The sequence below is a fragment of the Canariomyces notabilis genome (genome assembly GCF_033297395.1).
Source record: "Canariomyces notabilis strain CBS 508.74 unplaced genomic scaffold N656scaffold_2, whole genome shotgun sequence".
NCBI classification, from domain to species: domain Eukaryota; kingdom Fungi; phylum Ascomycota; class Sordariomycetes; order Sordariales; family Chaetomiaceae; genus Canariomyces; species Canariomyces notabilis.
The window spans coordinates 7,976-28,367 of record NW_027041824.1 but is presented as its reverse complement, the minus strand read 5'-3'; the positions used below and the strand labels follow the sequence as shown (position 1 = coordinate 28,367).

Below are 20,392 nucleotides of genomic sequence, written 5' to 3'. Positions count from 1 at the left end.
AAAATCTTTATCGCTCGACTTACCGTACGGAGGTACTGTGGTACCTATCCGTTTGTCGGCCCTGCCCTCCAAAACACTGCAACAAAATCGCCGTAGCTGCAGGACCGGCCGGACCGCGCCAGCGTCCTACTGCTCTCTACTATTTACTCCACACTGATGGCTTTATAAGTGCATGTGAGTACCTACCTACCTAGAACCTACTAACATGCGTCGTCCCCCAATAGAACCGGCTCGCGATTGCTCTACACATGTTACACCCATCACAATCGACAGGTCGGCGACGACGAGCATCCTGATATATTCGTCAATGTTGCATAGTACCTACAGTCGTTTACAAAGTAAACCTGAAACTCGGGTGCCAATCACCCATGTTCTTTCTGTCCTCTTCGGGGAATGCCAGCCGGCCGTTGCGCTCGCCGCGCTCTCGCCTCCGGTTCTCAGCCCACATGAGGCCGGCCATGACCCCGGCGCAAAGCGCGCCGAACCACATCATGCCCAGGGCTACACCGTAGCCCGTCCTGTAGGTGGGCGCCTCGGACCTGATAAAGATGAAGGCACCGATGATGCCTGCAACATTGCCAATCATGACCTGCGATGAGGCGCCAAACGACCGCTTCCAGTGGCCCGACAGGTTGTTTTGCAGCCACCCGAGGCACATGGGCGTGATCATGTAGGCGCCGCCGAAGACGAGAAAGACGGCGGCAAACTTGTAGTCGCGCGACTTGCCCTCCTGCGCGAGCAGCATGGCATAGCCCACGGTGGACAGCGACGCACCGCCCATGATGAAGCCGAAGCGGTGCTTGAGGCGGTCCGACGCCCACGCGCCGAGCACCATCATGCCAGCCGCGACGACGTAGACGGGGATGGTCCGCACCTGCGCCTCCTGCGCCCGCCACTCGAACTCGAGCAGGATGGTCGGCAGGAAAAAGGTGCCCGACAGCCCGGCCACCGAGACGCCCATGTACAAAAACCCGCCCAACCAGATCTTGTAGTCGCGGACAATGCGAGTCAACGCAAACCTGTTGAGCGTGTCCATACGGCAGACATGTCCCCTCGCGTCGACGGCCATGCGCCGGCGGAGGAGCTCCTTCTCGTCGAGGCTGAGGTAGCGCGTCTGCTCGGGCCAGTCGATGATGACAAAGGAAGCGAGGATGCCCAGGGCGGCGGTGATGGCGCCCTCGATGATAAAGATCCAGCGCCAGGCGGCCATGGACGGCGTGCCGAGGTCGGCGATGGCGTAGGCGAGCAGGCCGCCAAAGGCGCCAGCCGTGACGGTGCTGCAAAAGAAGAAAGACATGCGCTTCTGGTACTCGTGGCGCTTGTAGTACATGGACGACACGTAGACGATGCCCGGCAGCACGCCGGCCTCGAAGACGCCCAGCAGCACGCGCAGGGCGACCAGCGCCGCGTACGAGTGCACAAAGCCCATGCACATGTTGACGACGCCCCAGCTGAACATGAGGCCCGAGATGAAGAGTGAGGGGCGGACTTTCTTGATGATCATGTTGCAGGGTACTTCGAGCAGGATGTACGACGAGTAATAGGCCTGGGACGTACAGTTAATACTACTAACTAAACAGTCCTAGCCCTGTCCCTAACTAGTAGGTATTTCGCGGCAAAAGATGGGATCGGAAGCATACAAAGAGCGCGACATTGAACCGGTTGCCCTCGTCGAGATGCAGCTCGGCCGACATGCCCTGGATGTTGGCATTGCTGATGTTGATGCGGTCCAGGAAGGCCATCATGTAGACGACGAAAAAGACGGGGAAAATAATCAGGTCAAGTTTCCTGACAAGCCGCCGCTCGGCCTGTGGATCGATCGGTGCAGGATCGTTCAACCCATCGTCCGAGCAAGGCGACTCGGACCCGGGCCTCGCGACAAGGTCGGTGGCAGCCCCGGCATCATGATCGATGTGCTGTTTCTCGTCGGCGACTGACATGGTGTGTGTTCCGTAGTACTACTAACTTGGCTGCCGGTACCGACCGGGAAACATGAGGTGGGTTGCACGAATGCAGGGAGAGACAAGACGGTGGAAGTACTGGAAACGCCAGTGACATATGGGAGGAAGAAGAGGACCTATATGATAGAAGCTGCAGCTGGAAAAAGAGTGAACTCCTCACAGCGGCATGAGAGTTGCATGCTCACGTCAGATCTACCTCACATTCATTGCGGGTACTATATCTAATAGTTTCCTAATTCCTACCTACCTACCTACCTAGGTTGGGTTTGTCGCCGGGTAGCCAAGAGCCAGGGCGAGTCAAGACTGGTGAGCCCTCGTCTGAGGAAGCTCGGGGGTGGCATTGGTGTTACTGTACACTGTGTACAGTACATACATATACTATTGATTATTGAATTATGTTCTATGGTAGCAAACCAGTCGATGTTCTGCAGTTGGGCCTGGAGCTGCATCGGCTATTGTGTCGCCGCAGGGGGTTTCTTTCTGGTTGGCGAGGAGTATCGGTAACTCGAACCCTGCATGAGGATGCTACACAGCTACAGCCTGCTAGGCACCCTGAATCCTGGTTGATATGGACTGCGGCCATTCTTCCTTTTAGAGCGAGAGAGTAGGTAGCTTCCATTCACTGGAAAGCGGCCTTAGCTGTGTTGTTTGGCTTTGAGGAAACCCGCGTTGGTAGTGGAAAATGACGAAAAGGCTACGTTCGGTACGGGTCAGTATCGGCATGCCAAGTGCCGGAAGCCGGACCCCACTCTCGGAGGTGGCCCGGCCCGGCGGGGATCATTCCGGGTGGGCCCATATTCAACGGCTGCCATCCTTCGTCGCCCCGCTGACACGGTTTCCATTTGTCAGAATAGAGTTCTAAGACTGGAGGAGCCACTGTATGGATTTCCATCTTTCTTGTACCGGTATTCACTGTCGTTCCGCTAGGCATCTGTATTCCAGATTCTCCAACTACAGGTATGTTAAGAACCGACTTCATTCGCTTTCGGCCTGGACCTTCGTATGTACTTTACTGCCCCTATCCGCAAATGTCTGCCGTCTTCCAAAATCAGTTAGTGGGAATTCAGAATTTCGAATTCGGAGGGTTGTTTGAAATTCCCAACCCCCGGTTTATACCCCTGCGTGCCGTTTTGTCTCACCGCATGGGAGAGCAACGGAAAGATCCCTCGAAGAGCATTGTATGCGTGCACCTTTTTGGAGCGACTCTGGCGCTTGGAAACTCTCCTCCACAAACATGACAGATTGCAACACCAATTTTATCTGGACGCACGCGAATGCTTTTCTTCACCTGATCATCGGTTTTCTTTGCCTTGACTATCAAGTAAGGATTCTTCTAGGCTCTTGGGTACGACAAACGGAACATGAGTGGTTCAAACGCCGATACCGCCCGCCTGGAGCGCGCATCTGCCGAGTCGAGAGCAAACAAGGCCAGGTCCAGGAAGGCGAAGAGGAAAGATGGAGGGCGGTTGGACAAGATTGCTCAATGGCTATTGGAGAATCAGACCGGTACGTATAGGGAACGACCACCTATGTCTCTGGGTGCCGATGGTTTCCTCTCCATGCCGCGAACCCCGAGAGCCAATGCTGACTCCCCGCTCCATAAACAGGCCTGGTGTTTCATACTGTCGCCCCCCTCTTTCTTGCGCACCTTTGCATCCCCGCGGCCCGCCCATTCACGTCCAAGTTCTTTGAGCTTTCATACTACAACCCATATACAGGCATATATAGCGCCGGCCATAATGATCTGTGCTTCGTCGCGCTGTGCGTGGTGTTATGCATCGGTATTCGCGCAGCCTTGATGGTCCATGTCCTCTCGCCCCTTGGCAGGCACTGGGGCATCAAGAAGAAGAAGGATGCGACGCGATTCGCCGAACAAGGCTGGATGTTGACCTACTATATTGTTTTCTGGCCTCTTGGAATGGTAGGGACACCGAGAGCATCGCCCACGAACAACTTGAAGATCCGTGAAACCTGTCTGACCGACTGGTTTCTCTCTTAGTATCTCTACTGCAAGTCGCCTTACTACCTCAATATGAAGGAGCTGTGGTCCAACTGGCCACAAAGGGATCTTGACGGGCTGATGAAGGCATATATCCTGGCGCAACTGGCATATTGGATCCAGCAGGTCATTGCTGTCAATATCGAGGCCCAACGGAAGGACTATAAGGAGATGTTGGTCCACCACGCCATCACCATCTCTCTCATCGTTGCATCCTATGCATATCATCAGACGCGGGTCGGCCATTTGATCATGGTACTGATGGACGTGATTGAGTTGATTTTTCCTGTGAGTTTGGCATGATGCAAAGACGAGGCTTGCTGGGAACCTCTGGCTAACCCTGAGGAAACAAGCTGGCGAAATGCCTCAAGTACCTCGGCTTCACGACGCTCTGCGATGTGGTTTTTGGCGTTTTCTTGTTTGTTTGGGTTTGGACACGGCACGTTTTCTACCTCATGATATGCTGGAGTGCCTACCATGACGTGCCAAAAGTTTCGAAAATGGGGTGTTTTCGGGGTGCCCCTGGTGAAATCGCCGGCCCATTTCCCGCGCCGACAGAAGGTTGGTCGCATCTTTTGGAGCCATTCAAAGACCCTGCAGGAACGGTGTGCATGACCGATGGCGTCCGCCAGGGTTTCTTGACGTTCCTCCTGGCTCTCCAGGTCGTCATTTGCGTGTGGTCTTTCTTCATCATTCGGGTCACAGTGCGTGTGCTCAAGGGCGCTCCAGCCGAAGATGTGAGGAGCGACGTGGAGGCTGAGGAGACGGAAAGCGGGTTCTACGAGGAAGAGGTGGTGGCTATCGAGGAGGACGTGGGCGTTGACTCCATCGATCTCAAAGCCTGGGAGCGTCGCAACGGTAAAAAGTCTACGAGTTCGAGGGTGACTGGCGCCAATGTTCGCAGCCACGGGGACCGCAAGGATCTGCTCACCAGAATTGGGTGCGAGAAGCAGATCGATTGAGAAAGACACGCGGAATGCCCACTCCTCTATTTCCAGCTATGATCATGATACAGGCAGAAAAACAGGAAAAGAAAAAGAGAGAAAACCCAGGTTCGATCCTCACCATGCTTTCCATCGAAGTTTGCAATGAACTGATACAGGCGACATGAACCATGTATCATATTCGCTCGTGATGAACCTCAAAGTTCAGGCTCGAAGAACCGAAAAGATCAGGATAATGCCAGCTCCACGAATGCCCGACATGCGCGAACACTCTTTACCGCGTAAGGCCCTTTTTTGGTAGGAAACGTGCCATGTTCCGTCCAGTTCGGAGGCATATCGTGACATTTACCTTCCGATTCGGAGGGTAAAAGAACATCTTGCACAATGCAGCCCAGGCTCAGGAGTCAGGGGTTAGGGACCCGTTCCAATGTCGGTGGGAGAGACGGCACGACAGAAAATTTGATAAACGTTCTAGATTCAAGCGCATCAACAAGCTTGTGATTGGGAGCTTGCGAACAGCATAGTCGTAGCTGTATGTCATGGTTTAGATCTGGTTGTCTGTTCCGCAGGTGAGGAGGTGTAAGCAGCAAGCCGAGCCTACGCCTATGGATATAGACAGTAACCCCAACCCTTCACAGCCTAACCCTACATTAGCCCGGGCGGTGTGGGGCGTCTGGCGGTCTAGCCAGGCAGTAACATTATTAGCCCTTAGAGTTTACGAATAGGGGTGTGCTACAGTAAGCAACCAGCCCCACCTCTCCTTAAAAGTCATCTCGCTAAAATTGATGCCACCGCATAAGCAAAGAAAGGTCTTGTGCTCTCAATTCGCGAACTCGGGAAAAAATAATTTGATAAGCGGCCATGGACATGGGTTAAAATTGCAGAGTCCATCTCACTTCTCGCGCATTCCACATTGTCTTCCTCACGCTCACCGACGGAGCTGGTCGTGGCCACCCTCACGTTCTCGAAACCAGACTCGCAAGCCGGCTCAAGATGGGCGCCAGAGACCTGAACCCCAATCCGGGGATCAAATTGACTTCGATGAAGCGTCACGCAAAAAACCTGAGTCGCGCGAAGCGAAGAAAGGCATCATCACTGGCCGCCGCATTCCAAACTCACCGCCGCACCTGGGTTGTTCCTTTGATCCTGGCGACTGCGATTCTTCTCGTCTACGCTGTCAACCCGACCGAATCCAATCCGGCCTATCCGTTTATCTTCCTGTCGTACAAGTTGGGGGACGCGGTCGATGGCTCCAGTGCGGCACCACAATTCGGCAAGGGGCTTCGGGATATCCTCTTTGTATGCTTCTACACAATAGTCTTGACGTTTACGCGCGAGTTTTGCATCCAGGAGATATTCACCCCTCTTGCCCGCCGGTGCGGCGTGACATCACGCGCGAAACGGGCGCGGTTCGCCGAGAACATGTATACGGCGCTCTACATCGCCTTCATCGGGCCCTGGGGCATGTACCTCATGTACCGCACGCCGGTTTGGTACTTCAACACGCATGGAATGTACGAGGGCTTCCCGCACCGCACGCACGAAGCCGGGTTCAAGAGCTACTATCTACTCCAGGCCGCCTTTTGGATGCAACAAGTTGTGGTGATGGTCTTGGGACTGGAAGCGCGGCGCAAGGACTTCAATCAGCTCATCGGACACCACGTCGTCACGGTAGCGCTCGTGGCGCTCAGCTATCGGTTCCATTTTGGCTACATGGGCATTGCCGTCTACATCACGCACGACATTAGCGATTTCTTCCTGTCTGTCTCCAAGTCGTTGAACTACATTGAGAGCAAGGCGCAGGGCTGGTCGTTTGGGCTGTGCGTCATCATGTGGATCTACCTGCGGCATTACATCAACCTACGCATCCTGTACTCGGCACTTCCAGGAGGAGAGTTCAGCACTGTCGGCCCGTACGTGCTTGATTGGGAAGCGGAGCAGTACAAATGCCCACTGGCCAACGTCATCACCTTCAGCTTGTTGGCCGCGCTCCAGGCATTGAACCTCTTCTGGCTATACTGCTTGTTCAGGGCCGCCTACAAGTTCGTTATTCTCGGAGTGGCCAAGGATGACAGGTCGGAAGCAGAAGACGAGGGCGAGGAGGCCGAGAAAATGCTTGACGGAAAGGCTCCCCATAAGGACGATCCGTTGGCGACAGTGGTGGGCGATTCTGATGTACCAGCCCAAGTTGCTGGCAACGGACTGGGACCGAGTCAAGGGCCGGTGATGCATAGGAAGACCAGGGCGAGTGTAACTAATGGGTAAGTAAAAGAAGATACAGGAGATGACCCTCGACAGGACACAAGTCTCTCGGGGAGCTCAGAAATGAAGAGGGCGAAACACTGGGGCGAGCACGACCTTGCTCAGGCTCTGAGCGGTGTCCTGGGAGTGCTGACGTCCGAGTTCCCTTGCTCTACGGCCTCCACCGGTGGCAGGGCTCCCAAACGCATTTGTGGTTCGTTGGGTGCTCGAGATCTGTCAGGCAGGGTTGGTTTGGGCAAACAGGGTTAGCTGCCGACGCAGGGCAATCCGTCGCATTTACGAACGAACGTACTTAATGAATAATAAAGGGGGACACATTCCCACGGCAAATTTAACAACATTGCTAAACATGATTGACCGAGCTCAGACAAGGCCGACCCCCAACTTGAAGATGAACAAGACGCAGCTGAAATCTCAAATCACCTGACTAAAAGCAACGAGAATGACATGTTCCCAGACCGAAAGACGCAAATGAACTCCGAAATCACCCAACTTCAAGCAACAGAATTACATGTTCCAAAGCCGCCTCAATCGACATCATGACCGCCTCAACAGTCGCGGCAGATTCATGGGCTCCCCACTTCCCAGCGAGCTCGCAAACACGGCAGCCATGGCGCTCGACAAACCCGCCTCCTCTGCACGCCCAATCCATTCTTCCAGCGAAAGGACCTCGATCTCTTTACCCTCCGCCTGGCCCGCCAGGTACTCTCTAATCTGCCTCACATCCAACTCCAAATCGCCCGACTCATGGAAATAAACCACTCCGCCAGCACTGCCAGTGTGTTCACTCATCATCACGGCCTCGACCACCTTGGCCGCAACCGACTCAGGCCGTACCAGATCCACCCACCCCCTGAGCCCCTCCGGCGGCGCGGGCACGGCACCTATGCGCTGCGAGTAGTCCAGCATGTTCTGCAGCACGTCCGCAGCGGGGTTCTCGCCCGTCCTGTCCTCTTCAGGGCGGATGATGCTCGACGCGCGGTGGATCACGACAGGCAACCCGGTCGCCGCGTGCACCTTCTCCAGGCACACCTCGCTGGCCCATTTGGAGGCGACATAGCCCGGCGCCCCGTCCTGAATTTGAGCCGGTGGTGGTTGGTGATCCCGCACCGAGACCTCAGCCAGCGTGTCAGAGGGCGTGTACATGCCCACACCTGTCGTGGAGACGTAGTGGATTGGCACGCGGCGCGGGACGCACAGCTTGACCAGCTCGCGTGTTGAGCCGAGGTTGGCGGCGCGCAGGGAGGAGTAGGTTTTCAAGTGGGACACGTCGGCGCCGTTGTGGATTACGGCGTCAGCTTCGAGGGAGAAGATGCGTTGCGCGTCGGACGGGGGGAGGCCGAGGAGGGGTTGGCTTAGGTCGCCGGGGTAGAACTCGAATTTGACGCGGCTGCCTCCGGCAAGGGAGGAAGTGAGATTGGAAAGAAGGGCCTGGCGGGATGGGTCGTGCGCGTTCCGGACGGCGATGCAGATCACCTTTTGGATGTGGGCGTGCTCGGCTAGGTAGCGGCAGAGGTGCTGGCCGAGAAAGCCGGTGGCGCCGGTGAGTACGACCGTGCGAGGCGGAACCTGAGGGGTTGTGGCGGGCAGTGATGACAGTGTTGTTGCTGGCTGAAGAATGTCGGCGTCAGTCACAGCTGTTTCGGCCTCCCAGTCGATGATGCTTTGCACCTCGTTGCCGTCGTCATTGTCATCATCAGCATCTCCAGGAAGGAGCTGCGCCATGGACCGCAGCGAGGTGGCCTGGAAGAGTTTAGGGAGCGGGATGGACGTATCGAGAGCCGCTCGGATTCTGCCTTGCAACTCGATCAGAAGCAGCGAGTTCCCGCCGACCGTGAAAAAGTCCGAGTCGGCGTCGATTTGGTGGAGTTCCGAGAGTTCCTGTGGGATCACGGCTTCCCAGAATCCTCGAAGAGTCTGCTCCTTTTTGGATAGCAACCCTCCGCTTGTTGATCCAAACATGTCGGACCGCTGCTCGACCTTGTGGGATATAGGCAGGGCGGCGATAGCCCTCCTGTCGACCTTGCCTGCGACGGTCCTTGGCAAAAGGTCGATGGGAATGAGTGCCGAGGGCAGCATGGTCCGCGGGAGCGGGAGCTCCGCCAGCAGGGCCTGCAGGTAGCGGCGACTTTCGTCCTCGGTCGAGTCCTGAGCTGAAAAGACGACGTGGACGACCATGAATTTGATGCCCTGGTCGTCTTGGTTTTCGGCCTTGGTGGTCCGCAGGGTGGCCACAGCGTCGGCAAGGATACCGCCCGACGCCCGGAGCACGGTTGCCTCGACGTCTTTGAGGTCGATGCGCACGCCGTTGAGCTTGATCTCAGTGTCATCCCCGACGCGGCCCTTGAGGACAAGAGTGCCGTCCGGCTCAAGGTACCCGACATCTCCGGTTCGGTACATTGTCTTCCACCACCCCTTCTTGTCATTGTTGTCCTCGGAAACCGCAAAGCGGTCTGGCAGGAACGACGCTCTTGTGCGTTCATCCAGGTTCAGATAGCCCATGGCAACACCCACGCCACCAATGGCGATCTCTCCTATTTGGCCGACGGGTAGCAGATTCTGTCTCTGGTCGAGTATGTAGAAGCACTCATTTGCCGACGCCCTGCCCACGGGGATAATGCCCCGCTGATAGTACCCAAGGGTCTGGTACGAAAGCTCCGACTTGGTCGAGCCGCACGTTGTCTCCGTCGGGCCATAGACATTGAACAGACGAAGACCGGGTCGGTCCGCCTCCCTGAAGAGTTGGAGCAGCGGCTCGGTGACGGCTTCTCCGGCGACCAGAGCCAAACGCCAGGACGACAGACCAATGACAAGCTCCCGATTCTCACGTCGCAGCCAGCTCTTGTACTCGGTTGGCGTCGCGTAGGTCGCTGTCACGCCTTGGCTCCGAATCATGTCGATCATGGCCCGCGAGTCGGAACGCATGACGTGGGATACCGTGTGGAGTCGTGCTCCGACGCCAAGGGCAAGGAAGATCTGCGTCACCGACAGGTCGAAGCTCCACGCGCTTTGCTGCAGCACGACGTCGTCGACGCCTAGTTTGTACGTGGCGGCGCAGTGGTCAAACTCGTGCTTCAGGCTGCCGTGGCTCAGGATGACGCCCTTTGGGGTTCCCGTCGACCCGCTGGTGTACAGAATGATTGCTGGCGCGTCTGATTTGGCGAGCGTGGCGACCGTCGTCGTCGCTTGTGATGCAGACCGGCTCGATACGTTGACGATCAGAGGCCTGGGCTGTTGACCTCCCACTAGTTTCTCTGCCTCTTCTGCGGTGGGCCCATGGACGAGAATGGCCACAGGCTGGCTGTCGCGGACCATCAATGACAGCCTGGCGATGGGGGTGTTGGCATCCAGGGGGACGTAGACGGCGCCAACCTTCATGATGGCGAGAAGGGAGGCGATCCACAGGATGTTGGGCTCCTGAAAGACGGCTACCCTGGATCCAGGCTTGACGCCCTTGCGCAACAGCTCCGAGGCAACTGTGTCAACTCGTGATGCTAGTTGCTCATAGGTGAGTGAACCACCGTGGCAATCCGTCACGGCCGTTCGCTGGGCAACGCTCGGCATGAGCTCGTCGAATCTGTGAACCAGTGTGTCGGGCCACGTGGAATCGAAACTGGGACCTGTTACGGGTTGTTTGTTAACATGACACAGGATTTGCTTCAACGTGTTGCTCAGAACTCACCACGACCGAGAACAAGGGCCTTCTGGAGAAGGTCGGGTCTGAACTGCCAATTGTCGCCAATCTCCTTGTCGGGCGCATTCGCGAACTCTTCCAGAATGTCTTGGTACCCATGCTGCAGGACCTGCGCATCCGCGTCGGTGTACAGAGACGCCTGTACGTTCAAGAGGATTCGCGTGTCGCCTGTGGTATTGTTGTTGATGACGGTGAAAGTGATGTCGTAGGGCAGCTCGGCCATCTCCTGCTTCATCATCTTCATGCGGCAGCCAAGGAACGACTGCCCGTCTGCCAGGTCATTCTCAGCATAGTTCATAAACGCCTGGGCCAGAGGCGTGTGCGTCGCCTGGCGGGGGACCAGGAGTTCGTTGAGAATGACCTCGAGGGGGATCGAGTTGGCAAGCACCTCGAGGCTCTTGTCGCGGGCCTCGTTCAGGGCTTCGGAAAAGACCTGACCCTTGCTCGCCGCCATCCTGAGCGGAAGCATGTTCAGGAACGGACCAATGCCGGTGCGCATGTGCTCGTCGCGGCGGCAGCTGTCGGCGATGCCCACGCAGACGTCGGTCACGCCGAGGAACCGGTGGAGGAGCACTTTGAAGGCGGCAAGGTGGAAGTGGAAGGGCGTGACACGGTGCCTCCTGGCAACCTGGCGGATCTTGCCCGAGAGCTGGCTGTCGATGCAAAAGTCGGGAATGCGTGAGGCGTAGCGCTCAAGAGGCTGTCTCTCGGAGATCTGGCTGCGGTGGAGCGGCAAGGGGTCTGGGATGATGGTAAACTCGCTGCGCCAAAACTCGATGGCCTTGTCCCACTCGCCCGCAGAGTACTGCCGGAGCTGGTCCTGGGAATAGTCGAGGTACTGAAGAGGGTTGGGGTCGAGGGGGTGGTTGTGGTAAAGCCGTTCCAGATCGCCCATGACGGCATCGTTGCTGGCCCGGTCGAAGAAAATGTGGTGCGAACTCATCAGAAGGAAATGATCGCGCGGCGAATACGAGAGAAGAAGGGTTCTGCTGGTCTGACCGCGCGCAAGGTCAAAGGCATGACCACGCAGCGCCGCATATTCATTCCAGAGGTCGTCCTTGGTGTGGATTTTCTTGTGTTCGAGGGACAAGGTGGGCGACTTGAGGACCCCCTGGCTTGGCTGGCCGTCGCGATTGTTGAAGATGCAGCTTCGCAGCGTCTCGTGGCGCTCTCCAAGGCTTCGGACGGCGCGGGCGAGGTCGGGAATGCGTATTGGCCCACTAAGATGAAGCATGACTGTGTTGTTCAGGGTGGTCTTGTCAGGCAAGAGCTCATGCACGAACAAGAATACTGACTGGGTGTAGGACAGGTGGCCGAACCTCTCCATTTCGACCTCCTGAGGGGGTAATGGTGCAACCAATGATGCCCTCTCTTCCTTGGATCCATCGTCACCATCGACAACCGATGAGATCTCAGAGTCCGGCGCTGTCGTCGGCGGCGTTCCTGACTTTTGGGACGAGCTATCCAAGGCAGACGACGAGGATTTTCCTGAGGTCGACGAGGTTTCTTCTCCTGACGATGAGGAAGCACTTGAAGACAATCTTGGAGCAACTTCGGCGGGCATTTCGTCAACGGCATAGTCAACGAGTTCTTGCAGGGCCGCGCCCTTGAGAATGCGGAGGGCAGGGATGTTGACTTGGAAGTTGTTGAGGAACCAGGATCGAATGCGAACAGCCACGAGGGAGTCGAGGCCGAGCTCATCAGTGCGGACCGAGGGCGTGATGGCGTAATCGTCGCTTAGGTGAAGCATTTTGCGCATCTCGGCGATGAATGACTCTGTACAGAGTTGAGGCTATTTAGTCCGTCGGCCAGTGAAGGGAAAAAGGGAGATATACTCACCAGAGATGATCTTTTCAACCTCATCCGTCGTCGCCGCATTTTCCAGCTTCTCCTTGATGGAAGGTCCGGCCTGGGTATTGGTTGCATTTGTCTCGCCTGCTGCTGCTTTGATCGTGAGACACGAAAACTGAGGGTAGCTGTACCACTGCGGACGATTCGGCGCGTCGGCAGCCATCTGTCTCAGGCCGATGGAAATCTGCCATTCGGCACCAGAGTCCGGATGGCCGTATCCGACGGCTTCTGCCAGCGTCTGATGGACATCATACTCGGAGATGGTCAACAGGCCTCGCTCGAACGACGGCCGCGTCAGGACGTTGCCCTTCTCGCGCGTGATGTATCCCGTGCCCATGATGAGACCAAGCTCCACCACCGACGCCGGAAGCCCACGCCTGCGTCTCTGCTGGGCCAGACCGCTCATGAACAGGTTGGCCGTCGTGTAGCCGGCCTGTCCAGGGTTGCCGGCAACGGTGGCGACGGACGAGAAGAAGATGAAGAAGTCCAGGGGCTCGTCTCCCAGCACGCGGTCCAGGTTCAGACTTCCCTCCACCTTGGGGCGAAGCACGCGGCTGAAGTCGTCCAGCTCCATGTCGCGGAGGGCCATGTCAAGAAGAACCATGGCTCCTTGGTAGACTCCTGCGACAGGGGGCAACTCGTCGCGAATCCGGCCATGTGTCTTGGCAACATCGTCATAGTTCGTGAGGTCGCTGCGATTGTGTTAGTACTAGAAGTTTGCTAACCGATGTGTCCCAGGCCAATACTTACCACGACATGATGCTCACTACGGCGCCTCTGGTTTCGGCACTGCGCAGCCACCGCTCGTCAATGTTTGGGTTTCGACTCGTGATGACGAGGTATTTGGCCCCGTTTCTGATCATCCAGTCAGCAATCGAGATTCCGAGATCTCCGGACAGCCCAACCAGCCAGTAGGTGCGGTCTGCCCTGAACTGAGCCGCGGCTGGTTGTATTTCCACGGCAACGGATGGTGCGCTCCAGTCAACAATGGCGAGCGCATCGAACTCCTCGGCATCACTCGTTCCAAGCTGCTGGATGTTGACCTGGCTGATGCCCGGCTGCATGCCACCTTCGTTGTTGGCAAGGGTAGAAAGGGCAGAGTCCTGGGCGGCCTGAAGCAGCTCGCTGAGCATAGTCTCTGTCTCCGCCAGTCTGCCATGTACGGGGAACCAGGCGGTCCCATCGACAATAGGAACACCGAATGGCAGGCATGAAGCGACCATGGACACCCCCTTTCCAGTTGTCGTCGTGAAATCGACGCAGCGTGAAACCTGCGCAGGCAAAAGCGTCCTCGTCTCAGACTGGCGCATATACCGCCCGATATGGATCCAGCCGAGCTCTGCCGCGACAGCCTTGGACGAGGTCGTGTAGATGGTCTTGATACGCGATGACTTGGCATGCTGGCTGAGGACGTGTGCAAGCGAGGCCGGGGCGTTGTGCACAACAAGGGTGTCGCCCTGACGCAACGAGGCCGTCATGGCAGGCAAAACCAGGTGCGCGGCGACAAGGGCCAGGAACAAGGAGGCCGATTCCGTTGAGACCCGAGTCAAAGGAATGACCCTGTTCTCTGGCATTTCGACAAGGGAGGTGACATGAATCGAGTCGCAAAGACCCAGGTACTGAATGCCCGTCTTGGTGCAGGTTCCTGTGACCAGGAATGCATCAACACCGGCCGCCGTCTTGATGGCTCGCAAGCTTGACAGGCTCAGCTTCAAAGTCACGGTTGGACCCATGATGGCGCCGATCCGCGTGGATGATCGCTGGACCAGGGCATACTGGCCACCACTACCACCCTTGGTCTCATACGCAATCGGGGACTCCTGCGGGTTGACATCCTTGGTAATGGCCCGGCGCGACGAGTTGTAGCGGTCGTTGGCTTCGCTGACGGGTCTCATACGGGGAACCAACTGACGCCCGTCTGCATCAATGACGATCTCGGACTCAACTGACCAGAGGGTATTATCCTTCACCGACCCGGCCACCTGGAATCGCAGCACGGCTTCTGCCAAGGTTCTCGCATCGATCCTGTAGGCATCCTGGAAGTCGATGAACTGGTAACGTATCTCGGGGATTTCCCACAGTGCCGACCGAGCAAATCCGACAGCCATGTTGGCGAAGGGGTTGTCGGTCATGCGGTCCTGGGTGACCCAGGCGATGGCCTTTTGCGAGCCAAAGAGGCTCTTGAGACCGTTCCAGCGTGCCGGCGTGATGTCCTTGAAGACGGCATGGTCAAGATCCTCCAGGACGAGGACGGTGGCGTCAGAACCGATTGCTACTTGATCATTATCCAGTTCCTCGATAGACGCCACCCTGGTGATGTCGTCACAAAAGCCATGAATGAGCTTCCGCACATCCTCAGCAAGTCGAGACACACGCAACGTTGACCCTCCAACGATGAAGAGGTGTTTGATGATATTGGACGGGCCCGAGGAGAAGAGCGAGGGTGATGCCGATGCCATCAGCGGCTCGCGAACAAGCTCGACCCATTCGCTCAGCGCCTGTGAGACCATGACCGAGTTTGGTAGGGCCATGGCGTCCTTGACGGGGGTCATGGTGTCAACCCCTGAAAAGCCCGTCTTGCGCAGGATCGAGTCCCACGCCGACTCAGAAACGCAGGCGCCAAGGGTCCGTCCTTCGTCCATGCCTTGCCACCACCCCGGCAGGCAGCCAAACAGCGCAGTGCCTCGGATGATGTCCGTGTTAGTCACCTCAAACAGGACGAGGTAACCCCCCGGCTTCAAGAGAGACCGCACGCGGCGCACTGTCTGCTCTAAGCTCAGCGTCGCGTGTAGGACAAAGGACGCCACCACGACATCGTACGAGTGCTCCTCAATCCCCTGAGCCTTGACCTCTTGCTCAAGATCGAGGACGCTGTACGTCATGGCCCCCTCGTACGCAGCAAACTCCTCCTGGGCCTTGTCAAAGAATCCCGCCGAGACATCGGTAAAGGCGTAGGTCAAAAACCTGTCGCCGATGCGCTTGAGTATTTCGCGAGTCGCACCGCCCGTGCCAGCACCAACCTCCAAGATCTTGGCCCGCGGGTACCGCTGGGTGATCTGCGCCACCGTGTCGGCCAGGAGGGCGGTGCCGCGCGTGATGCTGCGTGCCTTAGCGTAGTAGTCTGCCAGCAGGCCGTTGTTCATCAAATGCTCCAGCATGTTTGTCTCGCCCCGGATGGCCCGCGGCATTTGCTCGCCGACGACGTGCATGGCCTGGATCTCGGGCTGGTCTGCGAAGGGCGCCGAGAGGGAGACGATGTCCTCCAGCGTGTCGTTGAGCCACTCCTTCTTGGCGTAGCGGTGTCGGCCTTGCTGGACAAGCTTGAGCGTGTGCGAGGCGAAGTTCAGGTACGCGGCGTTGTACTTGTCGGACCGGCCAGGGTGGTCTTGGTGAATCTGGTGCTCTAGTTGGTTGAGATAGAACAGGCTCCCGCGTTCGAGGATGGCGGCCACCTCCTTGTCCTGGACTGACGCCTCGTAGGTGCCGGGCAAATCGCAGTTTGGCTCCGAAGGGACCCAGTCGGTGGCGTAAAACTGCTGCTGGTCATCTGCCGCAGACGCGGGCGTGAAAGGGACGACGTGCAAGCCCTCGACCTGCACGGCAGTGTATTCGCCCGTGGGGTCGTGGATGTCAACATCCCCCTGAAACCCAGACGTGCCTTCATCAGCGTCGTCGTCGCCCATGGATGCAACAAAGGGCACTTGAGTAGCATCCACCCAGTTGCGCCCGCACAGAGAGGGGTTGACTCGAATCCTGTCGATGCGCGTTGGGAGATGCAAGCTCCAGAGACGGCCATCTTCGGGGTAGCTAAAGGTCAGGATGATGGAGTGGAACGCAGCATCCAGAACCGCAGGATGGATCATCAGCACCCCAGTTTGGTCTGGGTCTGCGTCATGTGTCAGGGCAAGAGTCCCAGATGCCTTTCCAAGCTTCCTCTTCAAGCCGGACAAGGCCTTGAAGGGGCCCGTGTACCCATAACCGACTCCGGCCAGCGACGAGTATGCGAGCTCCGTGTCCACGTCCACCATGTACGGCTCGAGACGCGCAGTGGCCGGGAGCATGTCGCGCAAAGGCTCACCGACGGCGACCAAAATCTCGCAGCTAGCGACGAGCTGGAAGCTCTGGTCGTGCCCGGTGATGGCCTCATAGGTGAAATGGGCTAAGATGGAATCATCCCCGCGTCGAATGTTGCTGACCACGGAGCGGACCTCGATGCCTGACTCTTGATCGTCGTTGCCAAACACCAAGGCCTGGTGGATGAAGAGGTCCTGGATCTGCATCATGTGCACAGGGCTGCCATTGGCGAGAAAAGGGATTGTCTCGAGTGCCGTAGCGGCATACGCAGCCGCTGGAAAGACCGTCTGGCCCTGGATCCGGTGGTGATGGACCCAAGGGAGGTCTTGAGGCCGCAGGATGGCCTTCCAGGTGACTTGATGCGCCGAGCTCTGAGGCTGCAGGTCGCCAAGGAGGGGATGAACCGGTTGGCTTCTGGTACGCAGGCTGCGGGACAAGTTGGACTCGTGCCAGTACCCCTGGCTGTGGTTCCATTGGTAGGTGGGCAAGTCAGGGATGAAGCGATGCGATGTCGGTCCGCCCATGCAGGCCTCGTATCGGTCAAAGTCAATGTCCAGGTTGTCAACGTGCGTCCAGACATAGCCAAGCGCTGCAGAAACACTCTCGATGGCGTCGGTGTTGCGCTGGAGGAGGCCCGTGTAAGGAATCTCCTCAGACTTGTTGTTATGGTCCCGGAGTGTGTCGAGAACGGGCCCCTTCAAGGCCGGGTGAGGTCCAACCTCGATGGCTGCGTCGAATGGACCAAGCTCCGTGATGGCCCTTTCGACCGCCTGCTTGAACAGGACCGGGGAAAGCAAGTTATCAACCCAGTACGAAGTATCGACACTCGACCGATCGTCAAGAAGAGGGCCATCCGGGCGGACACTCGACACCCAGATGCATGACGATGCTGCCGATCCCGACGCCGAACCTGTCTTGGCTGAGGCACCAGTGGCAGTGAACGGTGCCATGGAGTCCAAGTAGGGCTGCGAACAAGGCACCATATGATGGGAATGGTACGCCTTATCCACCCTCAGCCTCCGAACGAACTTGTTCTCATCCTCAAAGATGTCGACCATGTCCACAATAGCGTCTTCATCGCCGGAAATGGTGATGCTCGAGGCCGAATTGCACGCAGCCACCTTGGCCCTGCCAGCAAAATAATCATCCTCACAAAGCCCCTGAGCATCCTCCAGACTCGTCCCAACAGCAAGCATAGCCCCCTTTATCTCCCCCTTACCACCACCACCCGCCAATCTCGAATGCAAACCCCGGTAGTAGGCAATCCGAATCGCATCCTCCGCCTGCAACACCCCAGCCGCAAACGCCGCGCCAATCTCGCCCGACGAATGGCCCACCACAGCCGCAAATTCCATACCGCATATGCGCAGCAGCTCCACTAGAATGACCTGCACCGCGGTACACAACGGCTGCGCAACCGCCGCGCTGCCGACCTGACTCGTCTTGGCATCAGCAAGCAACTGCTCCCTCAAAGTCCAGCCCGGACGGTCCGCCTCAGGAAGCTCGGCAAGCGCCCGGTCCATGTCCGCGAGCAGGCCCGCCGCGTAGGCCGACGTCTCGACGAGCTCGGCGCCCATGCGAGCCCATTGGGCACCCTGACCTGTGAAGATCCCCAGCAGGCGGGCGGATTTCTTGGTGGTGCTCGTGCCGGCGGATTTGGAGTCGATTTGGAAGTTGGTGTTGTTAAGGATGCTCTTGAGGTTGCCCTGCAGGTTTTCGAGGGTGGGGGATGCGGGGAGGGCGAGGCGCAGGGGGAGGCGGGATCGGCGGGAGCGGAGGGACCAGGATAGGTCGGCGAGGTTCGTGGAGGGGTGTTGGGAGAGGTATTCGGCGTGGGCGGCGAGGCTGGAGAGGAGGGATTGTTTGGACTGGGCGGAGAAGAGGAAGGGTGTTACTTGGCGGGGTGGTGATGATTGTGAGGGTTGTCTGTCGTTTGGCGGCGGCGGCTCCTCGAAACCCTCGAGGATGATGTGCGCGTTGGTCCCGCCGAAGCCAAAGCTGTTGACACTGGCACGGCGAGGTTGTCCGGGTGCAAGCTTCGGCCAGGGCATGAGCTCCTGGGGGATCTGAAGGTGGTTGTAGAAGGGGAGAACGTTGGGGTTGAGCTTCTCGAGCAGCATGTTCGGGGGGACATAGCCATGCTTCATGGCCTGCACGACCTTCATGATACCAGCGATACCCGCCGTGCTTTCTGTATGACCGATGATTGTTTTGATGGAGCCGACCAGTAGACGCTGCTGCTCCCTGTCCGAGTCGCCCTTCTTGGCTTCGGTCACGTTGCCGAAGAAAGCCGTGTGCACGGCCTCGGCCTCGACCGGGTCACCTGCCGGGGTGCCGGTGCCATGGGCCTCAAAGTACTGGCAACGATCGGCTTCTGAGTCAGGGTTGAGGCCTGCCTTGGCGTAGGTGGCTCGGATCAGGGCTGTCTGGGCCGTGGCACTCGGCATGGTGATGCCACGACTGCGGCCGTCCTGGTTGACGCCCGTCTCGCGGATGATTGCCTCGATGTGGTCTCCGTCTGCGAGAGCGGCGCTCAGAGTCTTGAGAACAAGAGCAGCAACGCCATCGCCTCGGGCGTAGCCGTTTGCGCCCTGGTCCCACATGCGAGACCGGCCATCAGGAGACAGCATTTTCAGCTTGCTCTCGTGGATGTAAGGCTCGGGTCCGAGAAGGAGGTTGCTGCCGGCTGCAACCGCGACGCGAACATCTCCGGAACGGAGAGCCTGGACCGCTTGGTGGACGGCGACCAGACTGGAAGAGCAGGCAGTATCAACCGTCAAAGACGGGCCGTGCCAGTCAAAAAAGTACGATATCCTGTTGGACACGATACTTCTCGCGGTTCCTTTTTGGTCATGTCAGCTGAAGAAGCACGGAGCATTGCATGTTTTGTTATTTACTTACCTATGGCGAGATATGTTGGGACATGCTGCAGATCGCGGAACTGCACAGACTCGTAGTCGACGTACATGACACCGACGTAGACACCGGTGTTGGACCCTTTGAGGCCCTCGATGGTCAGTCCTGCGCCCTCGAGGCCTTCGTAAACCGTCTCCAGGAGAATACGCTGCTGAGGGTCCATGGCCACTGCTTCTGCCGCTGTGATGTTGAAGAACTGGGCGTCGAACTTGGACACATCGTCCTGGAGCAGGTAAGAGTGTTTGACATTCGTGTGGCCAGGGAATTGGGAATCCTTGTGATGGAATCCAGCAGTATCCCAGCGGCTAGGGGGAATTTCGCACAGGACATCGCGCGGTTCCCTGAGGAGGTCCCAGAGTTTGCTCGGCGATGTTGCACCCCCTGGGAATCTGCAACCGCTGCCAACGATTGCGATGGGCTCGTTCCCAGCTGGTGTCGGAGATGTTGAGTCCATGATGATGTGATGTGTGATGTCTGATGTGACGAGTTTGAACTGAGTCCCGGTTGACTCCAGTTTGATCAGAGTCTGGTGTGAATGCCTCTGTTCTCAACGTAGCAGCAGCTGTGACTGGAACTAGAATATCTAGACAAATGAACCGGCAGCGTTCAGCTTGCAGGCAGGATATCTAGTAATAGTCCAGCCTTGAACTGAACAACACCAGACTGAGGGAATGTGTATATCACTCTTCAT

At 57.6% G+C, this 20,392-nt stretch overlaps 4 protein-coding genes across 4 annotated transcripts; 2 read left to right on the top strand and 2 right to left on the bottom strand.

The window, feature by feature from the left end:
* Window positions 1–156: 156 nt before the first annotated feature.
* N656DRAFT_774150 (MFS general substrate transporter) lies at window positions 157–2,163 on the bottom strand. Its single transcript, XM_064814206.1, has 2 exons — window positions 1,641–2,163; window positions 157–1,546 (listed from the first exon to the last, which is right to left on the bottom strand). Exons 1-2 carry the CDS (start codon window positions 1,938–1,940, stop codon window positions 332–334), a joined length of 1,515 nt encoding a protein of 504 aa, XP_064673550.1. The 5' UTR covers window positions 1,941–2,163; the 3' UTR covers window positions 157–331.
* A 1,159-nt stretch (window positions 2,164–3,322) lies between these two features.
* On the top strand, window positions 3,323–5,262 carry N656DRAFT_810199 (TLC domain-containing protein; the record flags this gene model as incomplete). The annotated part of the gene is made up of 4 exons (XM_064818364.1): window positions 3,323–3,467; window positions 3,569–3,882; window positions 3,961–4,248; window positions 4,314–5,262. The coding sequence occupies 4 exons, from the start codon at window positions 3,323–3,325 to the stop codon at window positions 4,920–4,922; spliced, it is 1,356 nt and encodes a 451-aa protein (XP_064673549.1). The 3' UTR covers window positions 4,923–5,262.
* A 683-nt stretch (window positions 5,263–5,945) lies between these two features.
* Window positions 5,946–7,169, top strand: N656DRAFT_701366 (TLC domain-containing protein; the record flags this gene model as incomplete). Its single annotated transcript, XM_064810939.1, has 1 exon — window positions 5,946–7,169. One exon carries the CDS (start codon window positions 5,946–5,948, stop codon window positions 7,167–7,169), a length of 1,224 nt encoding a protein of 407 aa, XP_064673548.1.
* Window positions 7,170–7,703: 534 nt separating this feature from the next.
* N656DRAFT_841504 (beta-ketoacyl synthase domain-containing protein) lies at window positions 7,704–20,155 on the bottom strand (the record flags this gene model as incomplete). The annotated part of the gene is made up of 5 exons (XM_064818995.1): window positions 7,704–10,786; window positions 10,849–12,636; window positions 12,700–13,403; window positions 13,462–19,627; window positions 19,687–20,155. 5 exons carry the CDS (start codon window positions 20,153–20,155, stop codon window positions 7,704–7,706), a joined length of 12,210 nt encoding a protein of 4,069 aa, XP_064673547.1.
* Between the last annotated feature and the right edge of the window lie 237 nt (window positions 20,156–20,392).